Source organism: Saccoglossus kowalevskii, chromosome 18 (assembly GCF_978046115.1).
Source record: "Saccoglossus kowalevskii chromosome 18, keSacKowa6.1, whole genome shotgun sequence".
Taxonomy (NCBI): domain Eukaryota; kingdom Metazoa; phylum Hemichordata; class Enteropneusta; family Harrimaniidae; genus Saccoglossus; species Saccoglossus kowalevskii.
This window is the reverse complement of record NC_140658.1, coordinates 15,499,388-15,518,652: the sequence shown is the minus strand read 5'-3', so window position 1 is coordinate 15,518,652 and position 19,265 is coordinate 15,499,388. Positions and strand designations below refer to the sequence as shown.

General features: G+C 37.0%; 2 protein-coding genes across 2 annotated transcripts; both read right to left on the bottom strand.

Moving 5' to 3' along the window:
- Positions 1–3,887: 3,887 nt before the first annotated feature.
- Positions 3,888–14,559, bottom strand: LOC102802917 (neo-calmodulin-like). Its single transcript, XM_078014024.2, has 3 exons — positions 14,379–14,559; positions 5,103–5,396; positions 3,888–4,826 (listed from the first exon to the last, which is right to left on the bottom strand). Exons 1-3 carry the CDS (start codon positions 14,380–14,382, stop codon positions 4,603–4,605), a joined length of 522 nt encoding a protein of 173 aa, XP_077870150.1. The 5' UTR covers positions 14,383–14,559; the 3' UTR covers positions 3,888–4,602.
- An 813-nt stretch (positions 14,560–15,372) lies between these two features.
- Positions 15,373–18,923, bottom strand: LOC100367328 (neo-calmodulin-like). Its single transcript, XM_002740326.4, has 3 exons — positions 18,841–18,923; positions 16,321–16,611; positions 15,373–15,922 (listed from the first exon to the last, which is right to left on the bottom strand). Exons 1-3 carry the CDS (start codon positions 18,842–18,844, stop codon positions 15,696–15,698), a joined length of 522 nt encoding a protein of 173 aa, XP_002740372.2. The 5' UTR covers positions 18,845–18,923; the 3' UTR covers positions 15,373–15,695.
- Positions 18,924–19,265: the final 342 nt, after the last annotated feature.

Sequence of the window (19,265 nt, the reverse complement as noted above, 5' to 3'; positions counted from 1 at the left end):
ACGCATTCACGTAACCATGACTACACCATTGTAGAGAAAACCAGTAAACCAATGAACGTTGTCACGGAGATTCATTATCAACTTTCTCAAAAAAATATGATTAAATTTCTACTTTAATCTTAGTCGGAGATCTCAATATCTATTTATTACACGGCTTCTCTAAAATATAGGAATTCGTTGCACATTATTCTATAGAACACGTGTCAAACCATATGGTCTGTGATTAACCAATAATGGATGTTCTTATTTTTTCCTCTGAAACGAGAAGTGAGAGGGCGCACTTCAATAACATCTGTCAGTGAAGGCGTGCGCTGGTTTGTTTGAATGACAGGAAGGTGACCAGTAAATCTGTTAATTTCACACTTCCATACTTCCAGATATGTATTAGGCATAGTAGTGTATTTTGTTTCAATGCATTCTGTGGGAGTTTGAGCTGCAAAAAAGCGTTTTTTTTTGTTTTTTTTACCTAATGAGAACTTGATTTTTACAGCGGAAGATTTGGACGGAAGATTTGGCCGCGGGTTTATACTAGAGTGAATGCCATTTAGCAGTGGGTACTTTGGCTACAGTGAATTGGAGCCCACCACTCGACCCGTAATAACTCGACTGACATATCGCTGGCTTTTATCAAATTATATATAAAAACGGATGAAGGAATTTCCGATGGCTCAATTAAAATAAAATACTTTCTATGTATTATGGACGGGAAAGCTGCGCTCTAATGTTTAACAAGTAGGAAATCGACTCTCAGGTTAGTTCTATTGACAATTATTCTTCGTCGTGCGTATGAATTCTCCGTCTCATTTAGAAAAAAAAAATAACATGAAATTTGTGCAGGGTTCTCATTTGTAAACGTTGATAATATTAAATATAACAAATAGCATCTACTTCTAAATTGGATATAGATATGGATTTTTTCCGTCCACAAAATGAATTTTTAATTGAGTGATTTCGATCATTGAATTGAGTGATTTTTATACTCGAAATTCCTTCTTTCCACGTAGACTAGGGTCAGAAGATTTTCAAGAAAAACAGACAAAGATAAATATATTAATAACCATACATATCACGAGACATACTCGTTGTATAAATAGGTTGGGAGTCAATTATTCGTCCTTATTAATTTAATGAACTTTATTGCCATACTAGGCCACCGGCCCATCACAATCTCAAGTTTACATTTCTTGAAAACAATAATAATACATAAATACATAAATTAACTGTAATATAAAAATACTGCCCATCAAGAGGTTAATGTTAGTGTCTCTGACCTTAACTTAAAAGCTTGATACAGGAATTTGACAAATTACAAAGTGTAATGGGTAACTCACTTGTTATTAATTTTATGAAAGTGTGGTGTCCCTGGTCATGTAATGACCAACCTGGTAATAGCTCATCTCTGTAGGCCTGGTATATGAGACATTCGGTGTAATTCATCTTCAATTATTCCGCTATTGCATAATACACATTTCCTTTCAAAACGAACTATATCATGCATACGGCCAGATTCTATTGCTAATTGGTGACTCGAGCAACGAAGCCTTGATAAAGATTTCCTATGTTTGTTCACACTTACACTGATAATATATGTGTCTACAGTATAGTGTCGTTTTACCTGGCAGAACAAATTTAGGCGGCTCATAGTTGAGCATTCTTCCCACCATTCCTGTTGCCACATGTCCCTAATTCTTTGACCAAAATTTGCGAGGAACGCAATTTCATTTCCTACCCCTTGATTGATCCATACTATCCCAAATCCATACCTATTCAAAATATCTTAATTATTAAGTATGATATTCATTTTAATGCACGCCAATTGCTGTACCGCGTCGTGTTTTATATGTGTTTCTATGATGTGTATGTAACTTGTATGTAAATTGCACTACAAGTGTTTACTCGAAATTCAACCACGATTCGGCTGCCACTCTTTAGGGAAGTGAAACTATGTCGACGTCTCTGCCTGAAAAAATAAGATTACGTAATATTCAGTTGCTGTTTTGATTTACTTGATGGTTTTCATAAATAAAACAATTAAACCACACAATTAGAATCGCTTTTGTAATTCCTTAGTGAGTGAGTAAGCGAATGAGTGTGTGTGAATATAACCCCATCAACGTCTTATACAGATATGTGCTTGTTTACACATCATTACAGAGATGAATAAAGATTGGCGGATAAAACTATAAAAATGCTCGACTCATGGAATCATATTGAATATGTATAAGCGTAATTCGCGAAACGTTTCGGGATTAAGTGACGTATGATTTATACAATCATTACCTAAATGTACAACATGACTTGGGGAATTGCGGTGCTGTCCTCACATGACGTAATCCAATGATTACTGTGACGTAATAGCTAGAAATTCCTTATTACTTCATCATTCATCCAAAGTTTGGCACATTTTTAAATTAATTAAATATCACACATTTCTGCAAACAAATTACAAAATATTTTTTTTTTAGTTGGTTGGAACTTTCCCTCGAAGGATAGTGTAGACAATTCTGCGTTTTTTAACGGTAGATGGAACACCTGTCCAGTGCGTCTGTTTCGCGGGAGTCATGTATTATAAATACCCATGTTAATGTTGCAGGCTATGACCATAACAACTTATCAACAGATTTCCTGTTTCCTGTACTACCGTATGGTCATAGATATGGCCACTGATCGTGATAGAATCAAGATAAAATAGTATGAACACCGAACTACGTTTTGCACAAGATTGTGTTAAACAACCATACAAATAGATTCTATAGTAAAAAAAGTTGAGTCATATCTTAAAATTTTTGTTCAGGTACATATAGTGGGGAAAAATATGTAGTTATATATTGATACGTAGTTTTGCCCTGAACTTAAATTATTAGGTAATTCTGACGAATATTGTTTCATTTTCAGGCAAACACAAATCCAGTTGTTATCACGTGAAATCCTCTCAAACAGACGTTTCAATTCTTCCCAACAATTCGGTCATACCATTTATTAGAGTGATGCGCTCTCTAGTGAACGAAGCACTACTTTGGTACCGGACGTACTGCATGGATGGAGGCAATGTTGTGGAAATCGACAACCATGTTTGATTGTGTAGTCAATTGTAATATAGGATATGGTAAAATTCTAAAAAAAAAAAATGTTCATTGATGGGAAACTACAGATCAAAACGATATCGACAATTGGAGCAGCTTTTGTTTTACTGACTATTTAGAAGCGCTTCGCCAATAGAGGGCGAGATTTAAAAAATGAAGCAAAGCGCCATTAAATATTATACAACCCGGGCCAAGGTATATACTAGTATACAGATTTGTCGACCCGAGGAGAGCATTGTTGATCTTGGCTTCGTCTCTCTGAGGGCCGACGGTTGATATATATATCGACCGAGAATAGGTCAATATTTGTATAATTATACCGTAAAAAAAAACAATTTGTAAAAAGATGTATTGTTAGATCTCTCCCGCCGAAGTTTTCAGTTATAGCAACCAGAATTTTTTACATTCACAAGTAGCTGCTTTATCTCTCTTCCAATGGTTTGTATGTATTTATATTCCATAATACTTCCCAAAATTATAGATTTTCGTAGCTATCTAGCTAGAATTATACACGGTTAGAATCACTACGGTCGGACCGTTGACCGATGTAACGTAGTCGGGTTGTTCGATGATTATCACCCGATTACAAGTATTCACATAGAGCGTACTCGTCACATAAACATGCAGGATACCTTGTTAATCCGAAAATTAAAGGTGATTCTACAAGAAAATACCGACAAACCTCAACGACGAATCAGCATTTTTTAGATCAATCATAACGTCTGCGCAAGCGCAGAAGCCAAATATTACGCCTTTGACTTATTTTGATAACAAACATCGCGTGCATATTTAATTCACAGTGGGTAAAATTATACTGGAAATTATTTATTTGCTTCACAATATAATTCTCGTGTATTTAAAAGAGACATTGAGCAACTTTGCAATTGTTTATGTGTTTATGATTGCAAACGTCACATACAGTTGTGGTGATCGTCTTCTAAACACAGTCGATCTCGTCCGTTTACAATATCGTATAATGTCGACAACTGTGGCGTTTACATTGATAAGCAAACTTAAATTCCGTACGATTACCTATACTATCAATCAAAAAAGTTTCGAGAACTGTAAACAAAATTTACGGCAGTAAAATATGCATGCATCGCGTAAGGACCGGTGTCCTGGTATCTACCAACAACGTGAATTATTAAACCGGGAAAGTCGTCACCTGCGCACGCGCGGGAATTGAGTCCCAAGCGACTATAACAACACACACTGAAAACGCAAAGGCTCATGGGTAGACGCTTGTTTGTAAACAATGACACGCAACGGCCATCTGACGCATGCGCAGGTGATGACTCTCCTGCCTTAATTATCCCCGTCAAATAATGCTAATGTTACCGCAAGGGTCAGCTAAATTCACTACCAAATAGCATCCAGTACCGTTTATTACCATGGGACTACCAGTTTATGTTATTATGACAAATTGAAATTTCAAATTTTATATAAATAAACAAACACGCCTTGTACACGTTGCATGGCGTAACGCTACGGTTGTAGCGCTTCAATGGACATATAAAATTTAGTGTTCCCAGTAAGCTTTAACCATCATAACCACAAACTCGTCAAAACTGATTCTGCCGTCTCCATCCTCGTCCGCTTCTACCATCATGCTGTACACTTCCTCGTCGGTATACGTCCCAGTTTTCTTGACCAGCGCAAGCTTGAGTTCATTTAGCGTAATGTACCCGTTACCGTCTGCGTCCAGTTCGGCAAATTCACTTCGAAGGGTGTTAACGTTTGGACCTTTAACGATAAAAGGAGGATTACATTGCATTTAATGTGGTGTAGGTTTGTTATAGATTAAAGTAGAAGTATCCTACTTTTGGCTAAGGTTAAATCGAGTTCAGATTATTTAAAGATTTCCTTGTTCGTAGGTCACGTGACAGACAAGACTGACCTCGTACTGATTGTATGCTCCGCTGTCAAAGGGCAGATCTGTACAAATGTAATAATACTGATTTCGGTTTCAGCAAAACCGACTGTTTGTAGTTCATCACCAAATCAGAGCATTCGACTTACATGTTTCTTTCTTTGGGAAGAGCACATTCTTTGCAGCTGATTTTCGTCGGGGTGCAGCGAGCCGTTGGATGCCGATCCAGTATACGGTGAACTCATTGAAATCGATTCTACTGTCTCGGTCGATATCGGCCTCCCTCATGAAAAAGTAAACGTCCTCCTCGGTAAAATCGATGTCACGTCGCCGTAGTCCGTCTTTGAGCTGACTTATAGTGATAAATCCATCCCCGTCGGTGTCGTAGTGGTCAAAAGTTGAACGTACACTGCTCGTTGTCGTATCGCTGCGAGAATGGTCACCTGAAACATGAAATATGACTGGTTATACGCCCTCATTCGACAGTTGTTTGCCAAGTATTGACCGACAATCTATAAATAGTAAACCACACATTTTCCATTTATCCTTTTACACATAGATGGGAAATATATACTTTTTACGCAATACATAGGTTAATTATAAATGAAACTTAGTATTGAGCTATTTATTATTGGTTTCTATAGTTACTCAAAATATCTCGAAATTCCCTCGTTATATATGATATGTAGCTATGAAATTAGTTCTTAAGGTTGTCAAAAATAAAAAAAAGAAGACATAAAAAAACTCTTATTCTTTATGAAATAATGATTAAACATGGTTTTCTGCAGCATCTTTTGGGAATTTGGTCTACAAACAAATATTTAAAACTTGGGAAAATCTCAAAAATTGATAACATGCGTCGAAATTAATAATTATGTGACACTTTTATTTACAAAATGAAACAATTTTTTCGTCCGTATTCATTAAAGTTGAACTAAATAGAGCCTATTTTGGTGTTTGTATTTATCAAGTTATGTATATTGATTATAAATTTTGAAAAAAAAATAAAAAAAAATAATTATCTTCAGAGTTATGATTATTTAAATATGATAAACCATAAACCTGCGAAGGACTTCCGTTTGCGCCATCTTGCCATAAAAAACGCCCTCATGAGGTATAAACAGGTAAGGTAACAAAGCATGATGACGAAATAGTATCTGATTAAATATAAGCAACTTAGGCAGCCATAGCTGGCTGGACTGGTGAATTGACTTCTAGTCTAGGTTGTTTCGACTTTTACGTTAATGTTATTTACAAGCATATCAACATACAAACATTATGGATGTGCGATTGATCGAGACAGGCATTTTGTTTTGTTTTTTGCCTAACTGTCTAATAAATGCTGTTTCCAGTACTGCACTGTGCGGCGTGCAAATTATTCAAAGTATGGATGCTGGAGTATGCAATCTTGAGTTCGTAGGGTGGTGGTGGAAACATTTTCGTTCATGTATTCACGGGGCTGCACTGGCAAATCATGGGACAAGTGTCACAGGAACACCAAGCAGATTGTTCACAGACTTCCGTGTAATTTGAAATAAAACTTTCATCCGAACAAGGGGCATCGTCGACGATATACTCCCATCACTCACACTGGACTGATCTGAATCGTAACAGTATACCGTACTTCCCTGATCATAAGCCCGGAGGCATGAACACGTAAAGGAAAAATAAGGGATGAGCTTGTACTCGAGGACCAACTCAGAAAAAATGATTTTGTTTTGGGGTTAAACACTGTAATCATCTTGCAAACAACGAAAAATTATCCAAAAAAAATATTCGTTCACCACGCCGGGCTCGGGAAAATAATACTTATTTTTGAAAAAAAATGCGTCATTGATTTGAACGATACTTACAATGAAGAAACAAACATGTTCATAAAAAACACACACATTTTATTACAATACGATTTACATACCGTCTGAATTTACGGTGAAATAATGGGTAGGGTCTGTGAGGAAACAGTGGACGAAGGCATTTATCATTATCTTCGTTTTGGTATGTTTTCGATCGTACGCAAACTCTCGACGCAAAACAATTTTCCACCATGAGGTTTTTCAGCACGATTTGATCTGGAACAGCTTCCTTTGACATAACAGGTCATGTCTTTCATTAACCAATCAAAAAGATGTGTCGTAATGATGAAACTTTCCGATTATTGACGATGATTTTTTAGCGCAATGAGGAAGTGAATTACCGCAATGTTAAAATGCGATCTGTAGCATTGATTGCAACGAAAAAACGATGATTTTTTCCCCTAAAAACTGGCGATTCGCAATTTCCGAAATATAAACGACGGTTAATAGTAATCGTGGGTAAACTGAGTGTGGAGGAAGAATTTAAACACCTTTCTCGTTCGCCAACATGTCTCATCGTTCAAACCCTAGATTTTTCATGATAGTCTCAAAGTAAACCATGCCCAATAACCAGGTACACGCCTTGACGATCACATTTTTGGCTTTTCAAAGGCTACTACTCAAAGAAATATGGATTACTCCAGAATTGCAACATCGATGTTCATCCTGAGTAAATGACAGAATAGAAACGATGCGAATCACGTTGTGTACGTTCGCCATGCACTCTGAACTTGAAATTAATGCGAGTTTTCTCATAAAACTAAAAGCATGAACCAAACTAACATGCAAATCACGATTATTATGAAATGAAACACACCTTTTACAGGCATATTTTAAAGAATGTCGTCGACGCCCAGTAAAAACACTCTGGGCTTATAATCGTGAATGCTCTCAACTCGATAAATACCAAGTAAAAACATAGGGATGGGCTTCATACTCGAGAGGGGCTTACGATCGGGGAAGTACGGTACTTTAACGCAATTGGGCTTTCACTCTCAGAATACTGTGGTTCAAATGCACAAGGCTCTAACCCAAGTTTTAAAAAGGACATTGTGCATATAAAAGTTGAGTTTATACTAATAGTACACAATGCTTGGCAGCATGAACGGCTATGTACAATGGCGTATACGAATGCGATCAGATACTAAAACGTCATAGCTTTGAAAAGTAACCGGATGTTAAATATGTTCGTTCGTTAATTATTTCCCTCCATGAATGGCCTCCATGGCAAGCACTTCAAATGCCTATCCAAGCTACAGTTATAATTAAAACAAAATTAGACCACTGCAATATTATTTCGAATACAGTTTAGAATATACACAACTATAAATTAAGGTAGCGAGATAGTTTTTTGGCATGAAAAATGTAAACATCTATAATCGGAGTAAATTTTACAAGAACCTATACAATGTATATATGTTTGGAAAGCTCTTGACTTGTACTTTTCTATTATTAATATTTTGTGAACATTGTGTTTGTTTTAGCGTCACGTGATTCTGAAAATCGGCGCGGCTGATAATTAACTAACGTGAATACATTTTTAAATGTCAGCTCTACGGTCATGCATGCGGCCAAAAACTTTACACTGTTTTGAAGCAAGGGTCATGAAGTTTAAATCCGTATTTCTATTTTTTAAATTAAGGTTTTTTTTCCTCTCCGAAAATGGAAAATTTCAAGCACGTTTTTTGGTGTTGAAGTTAGTGTATACCGGTGGTTTGCGCGAGGTTTGTGAAAATACGCGATAGAATTTCGCAAAAATGTAAATACGGATACGAAGCCAACATATTCGAGAGTACGAAAAGCCAAACGGCGACATCGTAGCGCTACTCACTGAAACGCCATTTAAAATTAGGTCAACGGCAATTGCCAGAAATCGAACACCGAGAAATCGGCACTTTTATGATTTTAAACTTCAATCAAGGTTAACTCCCGTTTTAGCAGCAACAATTATATAGGTTGGTAGTAAATAAATTACCTTGAAGGTTGTTTTCAGAAAAAAATCATGATTCGACATTTATGTCTGTGAAAAAACTGTATTTTTACCGTTTTCTTTCACGCTATGGAGTTTTGACACGGTCTGTGCTGATAACGAACGGTGACGTCATTCATTACAGCTGGGATTATGCAAAGTGGGCGGTTCTGTTTGCAGGTAGCAAACAACACAAATACTACACTGGGCAGTTGAAGTGTTTGTCAACATAGCGTATTTATGTTTGGGCCGTTTTATTTGCAAACTTATTTTCTTGAGTATTCCACAAGTTTCAAAGTCTTTTAGAGACACAAGAACACTTTCCGACAATAATTATCAGACTCCCGCGAGCAAACTTGCGCAGAATACGGTGGGTAGAATAAGAAAATGGAATGACGGCTGCGGGGTAAGTTTTTTTATGTGTGGAATTGGAAGAAATGCAGAGTAAATTTTCAACACGAAAATATTGTAAATCATCATCCGACGAGACCGTTTTTGTTGGACTTGTTATTTTCGGGAGGGACCTTTTGTAGTGTTCGTGCAAGTTTAGTTTTCATTTTACCTGAATAAGCCTAAAGCGATTTTCAGACAAATTCGAAGGGAACGCTGCCCCTCCTCACCAAAGTGTTCGTCTTACAGCACATTTACATGCACTCTTTTTGCAGGTACGTCGGACTTTGGTTTGATTTTGGTTTAAAATAGTAACAACCACCATCAGCTAAATTCAAGTCCATTATGTTCGCAAATAATTGTGCTGCATCAAGTTTTAAACTTGCCACTTTATCGTGAAGATTCTGGCGATCTCGGCAAAGGAAGCTACCGTAGTGTGGCTCCCCAACAACAAGTACATTGCGGATATTTTTTTTTTCTCATGACGATAACAGTGATCAATCACTGTCAACAGACTGTAATATTTGTTTCAATTGACGACTCTTTCAACGTAATTCGACCAATGAAAATGCAGTGTTCTAAAATATTGACAGACACTAAACAACCCCACGTGGTTTCTTGTTATGGCTATGACGGGGCTTCAAAGTGTCTTTTTGTCGCTTTAACCGGACTTTTCTGGTCTGTTTATAATTCACACTTCCGCATTGAATACGTCGTACTATCTTGGGAAACATCCTTTACCATTGTGAGTACCGCCGTTGAGGAAACGAAAACTGCTGTGAATGGCGGTGGAGTCAATGAAAGTAAATTACTGAACAGCAAACTTCAAGAGGTGTTAGCTGGGGAAGCTAACTCTGGAGAAGAAGATGACGAATTTGACTTTTTGGACGAAGACAGTTTGAAGGTGAAGATATCACAGATGCCCTTCAAGTATTTGTGAATGACGCTGACGAATCCGACGTTGGGGGCTTTTAGTTTTACAGCCAAAACAAAGTCAGCTTGGACTTTCAGTTGCGAGACGTGACCCCCCAAAAAACGCAGTCAGTGATACATTTCGAAGACAAAAATACAAAACAATCGCAATCAAAGACGCCGACCACGCGCGTTAGAAATAAATAAAACATGCTGTTTCATTGGCTTCTTTCACTCACACAATATAATTATGCTATTTCCAAACGCTTATATTGATCACTGTAAAAGTGGATAAATTCAAACCAGCCATCAAATTAAAAATTCGGATCTCGTTGAATGTCAATCAACACGGAACTCGGTAAGGGTCAAGGCCCCCTGATCTGATCCTAAAAAGCATATAATGTATCAAACAGAAATAAAAAATAAATAAAAAATCTCCAACTGTGACATTGTACTTTTATTTTGACAACAGATTTAAAAATAACATTTAGAACATAAATTTGTCTTCCCAAAATATTAAAAAAAAAATCTTAAAAAATACCAAACTGCCGTTAAACGGCCCGGGCGAATTTATGGCAAAATCCGGTAACATGTGATACACTCATGTACTATTTTGTTTATACAAAATTTGTTGTGTTTCGAAAGTGTTTTTTGTTTTTGTTTTTGCTGTACAGCTTCCTCCTCATGAAACGAAGCAGTGCACATATCTTATCAGCTGTGTGTAAACTACAAACAGATATCTTATCAGTTGTTTGTAAATAGCTTAGCCCCAGTTCAGTTATGTTTGTTAACCATGAATATTAATGAGAAGCACTCATGGGGTGTACACTGGATAAACAAAAAACTTGGGTATTTGTTTGCACACAAGAAAAAAACAGTTTACTTGAACAAGATATTATTTTTTCAATAAAATAAATACACTAATGTATGTGGCATGCCTTATGGAGCTATGCTTGTGATTTTCAAAAAAAAATGTGAAAAGTGCCCAAAAAACTATTCCGCTACCGTATTTAGGTTCACTTTAAGTTAACGGGGAGCCGCTCAATCCCATAGAGGGACTGTGATTGCACCAAAGAATCATGGGACACTATTGTGTATGTTGTTTACAAAATTAATCTTTTGTTATCCATTGTAATTTTAATCTAGAAAGTAAATTTGTTGTGAGATTAGGCTTAACTGGAAGTGTCCCTTTAAGTACCAAGGGTCTGCCCTAATCTGATTTACCACGTGATATATTAACCTATAATTGCCATAGCGACGAAAGCGTAAATTTCACACTGCCGCAAAGAGCGCGTAACAAGCGGAAACGAAGTCAATTTCCCAAGTCTACGGCCAAGACACTACGGTCTCTGACATTGTTTTCATCGACATTTTTTTTTCGAAAATTCGTCCGTCCTCCACAACAACATTCATTGCTAAATTGTAACAAATGTTTTTGCTTCAAAGATGTAGTAGAGATGTTTTATCCCATGTTAGTCGAAGTTTTGATATTTTATTATTATTATTATTATTATTTATTTCAGACAGAGTCCATATAAAGTAAATTACAGAACAAAAAGAGAAAATGAAATAGAGTTACTGTTTATAATAAAAACAAAACAGACATGCTACAAAATCAAAAAATCAAATTATTCCAGTACCACACCAACTGTGAGTTCCAACGTATGTCACTACTATATATTACAGAGACAATGCCATTTGTAGATGTATAAACGCGTTCAGTAAATAAAGATACTAGCTTTCTATTAAGACAAGGAAATATTTGTACTCAACACACATTGTACTGACACTACAATCATGTGGATATCCAAAAAAATTCCTGAAAGCATTGTTATAGGAAACCCCCATGGCATTAAGCGTAGACTTTCGAAAACAACACCATAATTGACAGCAATAAAAACTAGAGCAGTAAAAGTTTTGAAAAGCAATTGCTTAACCTCAGTGCTGCAATTCACAAATTTTCGCAACAAGAGATTGGCACGAACACAAAACAAACGTCTCTGGTGATCAATGTCAATATTGTCTTTAAGATCGTAAGTAATTTTGTGACCGAGGTAGTTAAACAATTCAACAAATTCTAATTTATGACTACATAGATAAACCGGTGGTATATTACTCAATTTATGACGACTTGGAAAATACATACACTTTGTTTTCGTAGTGTTATAAATAATATCATGATCGTTAGCATATAACTCACATGTATGCAAAAGTTTGCGCAAGCCTTTGATAGAGGGCGCAATGAGGCACATGTCGTCTGCATAGCTTAAATTATTAACAGTTTTAGCACCAACCTGATAACCACATCCAAGCTTATTTAGTTCACGACCTAAGTCATCTAAATAAAGGTTGAGCAGGGCAGGGGACATAATACCACCTTGACGAACTCCGTTAGTGACCTCAAAGAAACGTGACAGGTTGTTTCCCCATCTAACACAGTAATGTTGGTGTCGATACCAGTTCACTAACAGCCGAGTAATATAGGAGGGGGGGATTTTACGGTGCACAAGTTTTTTAAATAATGTCCAATGGTTTACTCTATCGAAGGTCTTGGAAGCATCAAGAAAACACACAAACATATTACTTCCCATGGTGTTGTAATGACGAATTATTTCTTTGAGAACAAGAATACACAAATCAGTTGAGTGTTTCTTCTTAAAACCAAATTGGTTGTCTGTAGTTTCAATGTAGGATTCACACCTCACCAGCAGAACGTGCTCCAAGACTTTCGACAACACTGATGTTATTGCTATTGGACGATAATTGTCAGGGCTGGTGACGTCACCATTATGGATTTATGGATTTTATGGATTTATATTTATAAAATTAGCAATTAGTGACTAAATTTACACGTTTTATTCAACATTTTTCATTTTTAAAAATACGGCATTCTTTTCAATGTCTTCACTGTACTCATTTGAATCTTCAATTAAAAAATATTTTCTTGGCAGTCACGTGACAACATGACGGTTATTTATAACGTAACATCGGTTTTTAAATAATTTAATTTTAATTATGAGCTTTTATAAAATATATAGTTTCATATGTTTTAAAACAGTTCTTATAAGAAAATAATAAGTATGAAACCATCAATATAGTATGTGTCATATCGACGAATTTATTTCGAAACAAATGTAATCAGTGGACATCCCATGATTCTGGTCAATTAGCCCACTACAGGTGGCGCTATTCGGTGTTTACTGGCCAGGGAAACATTCAAAGCGTCAGCTGGGTGTTTTCACCTGGTCAGCCAGCACGACGACTACCTTGAGACATAAACAATATTGTGCAGGTAGTGTTGTCGATAACAATAACGTTGTTGACAGGGTTACATAAGTTAGGATTACTCAGTGGTGTGTGCCCTTTTAAGACAATAGTTGGCACAGGCACTGAAAACTGCGATATAAACTCTAACCACAGTTCCTCTCCATAGAGGGACTGTGCTCTAACCCTAACCATGGAACTATAAACCATATAAACTATAGTTCCATGCCCTAACTTTAGGTCTATGCCCTAACCGTCTCAAAAAATTGATAAGCAAATACTTACAAAACTAAAGGTGCTTATTACAAATTGGAAATCTGCATACGTATTCAAAACTGACAACTGACGTCAGTGAATTTCCTCGGTGCACCCGCAAGAACATTGAAAGTTACAATTTTAACCCAAATCACGCTGCTCAGGCTGTAAATAAATTATGGCCCAAACAATAGTCACGAGAACAAAAGAACCAATTGATTCGTTGGACGCGATGAAAGAATAGACTGTGCACCACGATTAATGACATAACTGGATAAAACGTGTCATAGTCGTCTCTGCCACCACAGTCACTCTACTGTGCTGCCACTAACAAGCTGAAAAGTGGTGTTTTTGATCTTTGTACATTGATCTTTTTTCTCGGGAAGGGCGTTAGATATACGATCGCGGGAATTCATACAACACATAACTTATGGTACAACAAATTGTTATACATTTATTCCAGCAAACATTTCTAAATCGAATGCAGTGACCTGTAACTTCATTTTACACTATAGCATGACAAATGTTTGTTAAATCGACATAAATTCAACACAAATGCGTGTCCGTTCAAATTGGTGCCGGTTCTCTCGTACATTGCGGTGCCGGGTTGGTTTTGGTGCCGGGATCTCTTGTTTCCGCATGACTCAGTACTCCCGTTACGTTTAATTTTTTAAAGTCTACGTGTGTAAAAAAAATGGTCATACAACCTATATGTCTCTCTTCCGAACTTCCTATATGATACAACATTTCCCAGGTTTAAAAAAAACAAGTACAATACTTACCCATGTTCGTACCTGTGTGGAACCTCCGCTGTTGGTTGTTTAATAACACACCCGGGTGCGATGTCCCGGTCGTTTTCGTGTCACGTGTTTACAAACAAAATGCATTCTTGTATTAGGTATTGTTAACAATCCAAACTGTAGCTAAAGCCGACCACAGACACAACACGACTAGAATATTCCAAACTTTCCAAATTGAAATTCAGTGACAGTTTTACAGAGTGGAATTGGACTGAACAATTATTCTTTCATTTCGCCTTGAAAGTTAACAGTTCTTTTTATCGTTCAGTTCAGTTGACGTGGAATATTGAACTATATTATTTGAACTTCTACGTGCCGGGCTTAGAACAGCTTTCCAGTTTGTAATCATATAATCTACAACTGTAGGTGTTAGTCCGAAAATGCATTGTCTTTTCCTGTTTGTGATTGGCCCTGGCAACGTTTGGGGACTGTACGAATATAAGCAGCAAGCCTGACTGGACTGCTATACACACTTATTACACCACATATCGCATCACACCATACACAAAATATATATATAAACAATATACATTGTCTGTCAACATTCGCGTCTTTCAAATTTGTTAGCTATTTTATTCTGCGTATATACATAGATATTAGTTCAGCATTAGTTAATAACAAGATACATCATCGTACTCTCGTCTTTATTTTTACACTTCAAGTGTTTGACAATACCCGTATTGTTACAAAATATGGCTGGCGAGGTCCTATACAATGTTTGTCGAATGACAACTACTAAATGTTGAATAACACGCATTGACTGGTTGATTATATTACTGTCGTGACTATAGGTGTTATTGATACTTTCGATTACGTATTGGTTGTTGCCCTCTAAAGTGATATCGTCGTGTCGCATGACATGTGCCCCCTGAAAGGATATGTCGTACGAACAAACCTCTGCCATATGCACTAACTTTCAATACTATGACGTGAACTAAATAGACTGATCATTCTCTTTAAAGTGGACTATTGTACGTTGAATTGTATAAATATATATTTAAAAATTCTGCACAAATAAACGAATAATTTATAAATTGTGTGCAACATCAATGTGTGAGCAAAAACAAAATATTAATTGGAAATCCAATTCTAAAACTTATATATATAGCAAATTTGAACTTCACATATCATTTACATATTGATTTTGAAATACTGATACAAACAAATTATTGGTTCCAATTATTAATCGTGTTGGTGAGAAAGGAGTCCGTATCGCGATATCCCAGCCACCCTGAGTTATTACACACGGAAACTATTTAAGTGAGCGTTGTCGATTATATTTATAAGACTACACATCATTCACGGCGACTCCCAGTAAGCTTTAACCATCATTACAACGTATTCGTCAAAACTGATCTTGCCGTCTCCATCCTCGTCCGCTTCTACCATAATTTTGTGCACCTCTTCATCGGTGTATGTTCCAGTCTTCTTGACTAGCGCCAGCTTCAGTTCATTTAACGAAATGTACCCGTTACCGTCTGCGCCAAGTTCGGCAAATTGAGACCGAAGTGTGGACACTTTTGGACCTTTAACGGTACAAGTAAGAATGCATGACACTCGTTATTGTTTTTATAATGCAAGGATACGTAATATTATTACCCCCAAATATTTTTCCATTTTTAAGTACACCCTAGTCTGACATGGTGACATGGTCGGCGATAGTTTTTGCGCCCTCGGCGACCATGTCAGGCTAGTATAAGTATAACGCCTCCATATATTGACGGCTGTTTAACATAACTGTCAATTTCATTAGTAGTTGAGTGTAGTCGTTTTTTTTTGTCCGTATGCACATAATTTTCATAATTTTCTGTTTTGAAGTAGGGCGGGTCGTTTGTTTATATTTCATGAAAAAAGTTTGATTGCCAAACAAGACGGTTCACTTCCTCTCAAAGGAAAGTTGATTTCATACTAAATCGTCACTTACTTGTTTCATGCTTGGGAAACAAGACACTCTTCGCAGACCTTTGTTGTGATGAAGCGAGTTGCTGTTTGCCAATCCAGTAGACTGTGAACTCGTTGAAATCGATTCTAGAATCTCCATCAGTATCAACCTCCCTCATGAACGCGTACACCTCCTCCTCCGTGAACTTCATATTTTTTCGTCGCAGTCCTTTTTTGAGTTCGCTTATCGTTATAAATCCATCCCCGTCAATATCAAAGTGGTTAAACACAGTTCGAATTTTGCTCGGTGTCGTACCACGCTGTGTCTGGTCACCTAGAACGAAATTAAAACTGCTAAGAGAACGCCCTCCTGCGACAATAGTTTGAAAGAGAAAGACGATCATCATCGCTGAAAATGCAAATGACTATGTCTCAGTGAAGATATTGATTAATTACAACACGATTTAGAATTTCGGTGATTATTTTTGTCCGATGGTGGTAAGATACAGGTTCATTGGCACTCACCCCAAACAAATGTTTAAATTAAATAAGTTGAAACAGAATTATAATTTTTTTATATACTAGTACATTCAACAGTACTTAAAAATCAACTCTTTCATGACTGTGAACTTCGAAATTGCAAACCGTGAAAGAAAAGTTGGTGTTAGACAAATTGAGATCAATATCTCAACTTTGTTTTTGAAGTGTGACAATGACGTCGATCTTGCTAAGGGTTGAGAATTGACCTTTTTTATTTCAGCTAGGAGAGAATATTTTCTCTGCAGCCTTGAAGCGATTTATCACAAATATCTGAGAATCATCGGCATTAAAGGAAACATTATTATCATAACAGGTAAATATGTCCTCATAAGATAGAATCGGGTCGAACCCAGTACGAAACCCAGAATACTATTTTAGGTGGCCGCTGATTGACGAATTGAAGGTATAAGAATATTTGCGTGGCTCTGAATTATTCCGCAACAATCTGGTAATGGTTTGTTTCTTCAAATTTTACAACCACTAATAGTAAGATTTTTAAACTGCACCGATTTGATTGGTCAAGCTATTCAAATGTACACACTTTTTAAAAAGATATTGGTCCTTTGTTTTCAGTGATGTACCTGTGCTCGGCCAACGTGCACGTGCCTTTGTTGTGAATCAGGGGGCACATTCAAAGAGTGTAAATAATGGCTGTTGTGTTGCGTCAAAATGCTACCCGAGTGAAATATGCATTTTTCTTCCAAGTAATTTTTCACGAAATTTGCTTCAACATAATATGCGTAATTTCAACTCTGTAAAAAATCGAGTTCTACGTTCTCCTTTCGTATGATTGACAAGGTGAATGAACTTTATCGTCACGAACTTCGAAAGTAAGTCGGATCTGCGCACGTAGACAAGATATTAAGCCACCAGCGACAGGATGATTTTTTTTTTTTGCCCCGCGCGCTGACAAGACTCTGGTCTGATTTGTTTGGTCTGAAAAAATCTACACTTAACCTTCTCTTGAGAAACACGCAGAAATAAAATGTGAACATTCTAAATCTACTGGACGCAAACACTCACAAACCGTATTGAAGAATCAAAACGACGTCGTGTGAAATTGCAGAAGTGGGTATTGACGTAGTACGATTTGAGACGCGCTAACCACGTGTCGTTTTATTTCCTCCCAAGCGTACCACTGTACGTCTATTATTTCTTCCGACATTACTGGGTATTATATTTACACGCATTGATGAATCACCTGTTGTCCTTTATTCTCAAAATGAAACTGCACATGCGCACGCACGCGAAACGTAAACAATTACGACCTTCTCCGACAATTCATGTAATAAATAAACTACGCCATACCAAATACAATGCGTTTATGTTGTGCTGGCGTTTGTCGTTGAATAATTCAGACGATTTCAATACGATTATTGTAATACATTTCTTGACGTTTTGTCGGAGTACTGCTTTTATCCACGACAGCTTCGCATGGGAACTCACTCATCCGCCCGTCGAAACAAACAAAGTGTATGTCATGTTCATGGTTTAGGTTGAGTATTTCAGAAGAGTTTAATACATTTGCCACAAGTTGTCAGAAAGCAGTTGATCTGTCTCTCTAACCTAACCACTGTATCTTTGCGGGAACGTCTTTACAAGCATACAGTATGTATGTCATGTTGGCTTTGATCGATTAAACACGATTTCAAAACGATTATTGTACTAAGGTCTATTGACGATGTGTTGGTAGAAAGGTAGACCTCCAGGGTTGGAGTAGGGCTGCACAGCTTGTTGTGTCAACGACAGCTTTAAGGAAGATAATTCTTATGTGATGACGCCATTCTTGTTGCGGAATTCCGTTTATTAACGACTAAACTGATATTACGTTGTAAGCCGAAAAAGATGATCTCTGAAAGGTCAAGTGAAGTCATTTCACTGACTTTGCACAATCCAGTCATATTTCTCTGGCTTGTCATGTTTGTTTTGTGTCTGGATTCGTCGAACAATGCGTTTCACGACGTCTCCTGGTTACATAGAAAGATACAATGTTCTTATCAGCATGAATAAATACAATACTTACTCATTTTCGCGTCTAAATTTCCTGTGGCAGTGTTGCCATTTGATTAACACAGCATTTCCGGGTTCGAGACCCTGGTTACTTTCAAGTCACGTGTTGTGTAACAAAGAGTTTAAACACAATAGGGTATTGTCGAATGCCAGAACGTCCCAATTGCACAACACGACATGCGTATTTAAAATACAGAAATCGGTAGGAGGACGATCCGGCTCTGGTTGGTTGCGGCCTTGGTAAAAAAAGACGATCTCGCCCTGGTTTGGACGTTCCGGCCCCAAAACGGCCCTGGTATAAATTATATTCGATACGTGTTCATATCTAATGTTAATATATTAAATGCACAACGAATGCTTGACTGTCTTGCTTAACAACTATTTTTCGTCTTTTGCAGGGCATTTTCACGATTTCACACCATTTTTTACACAATGCAA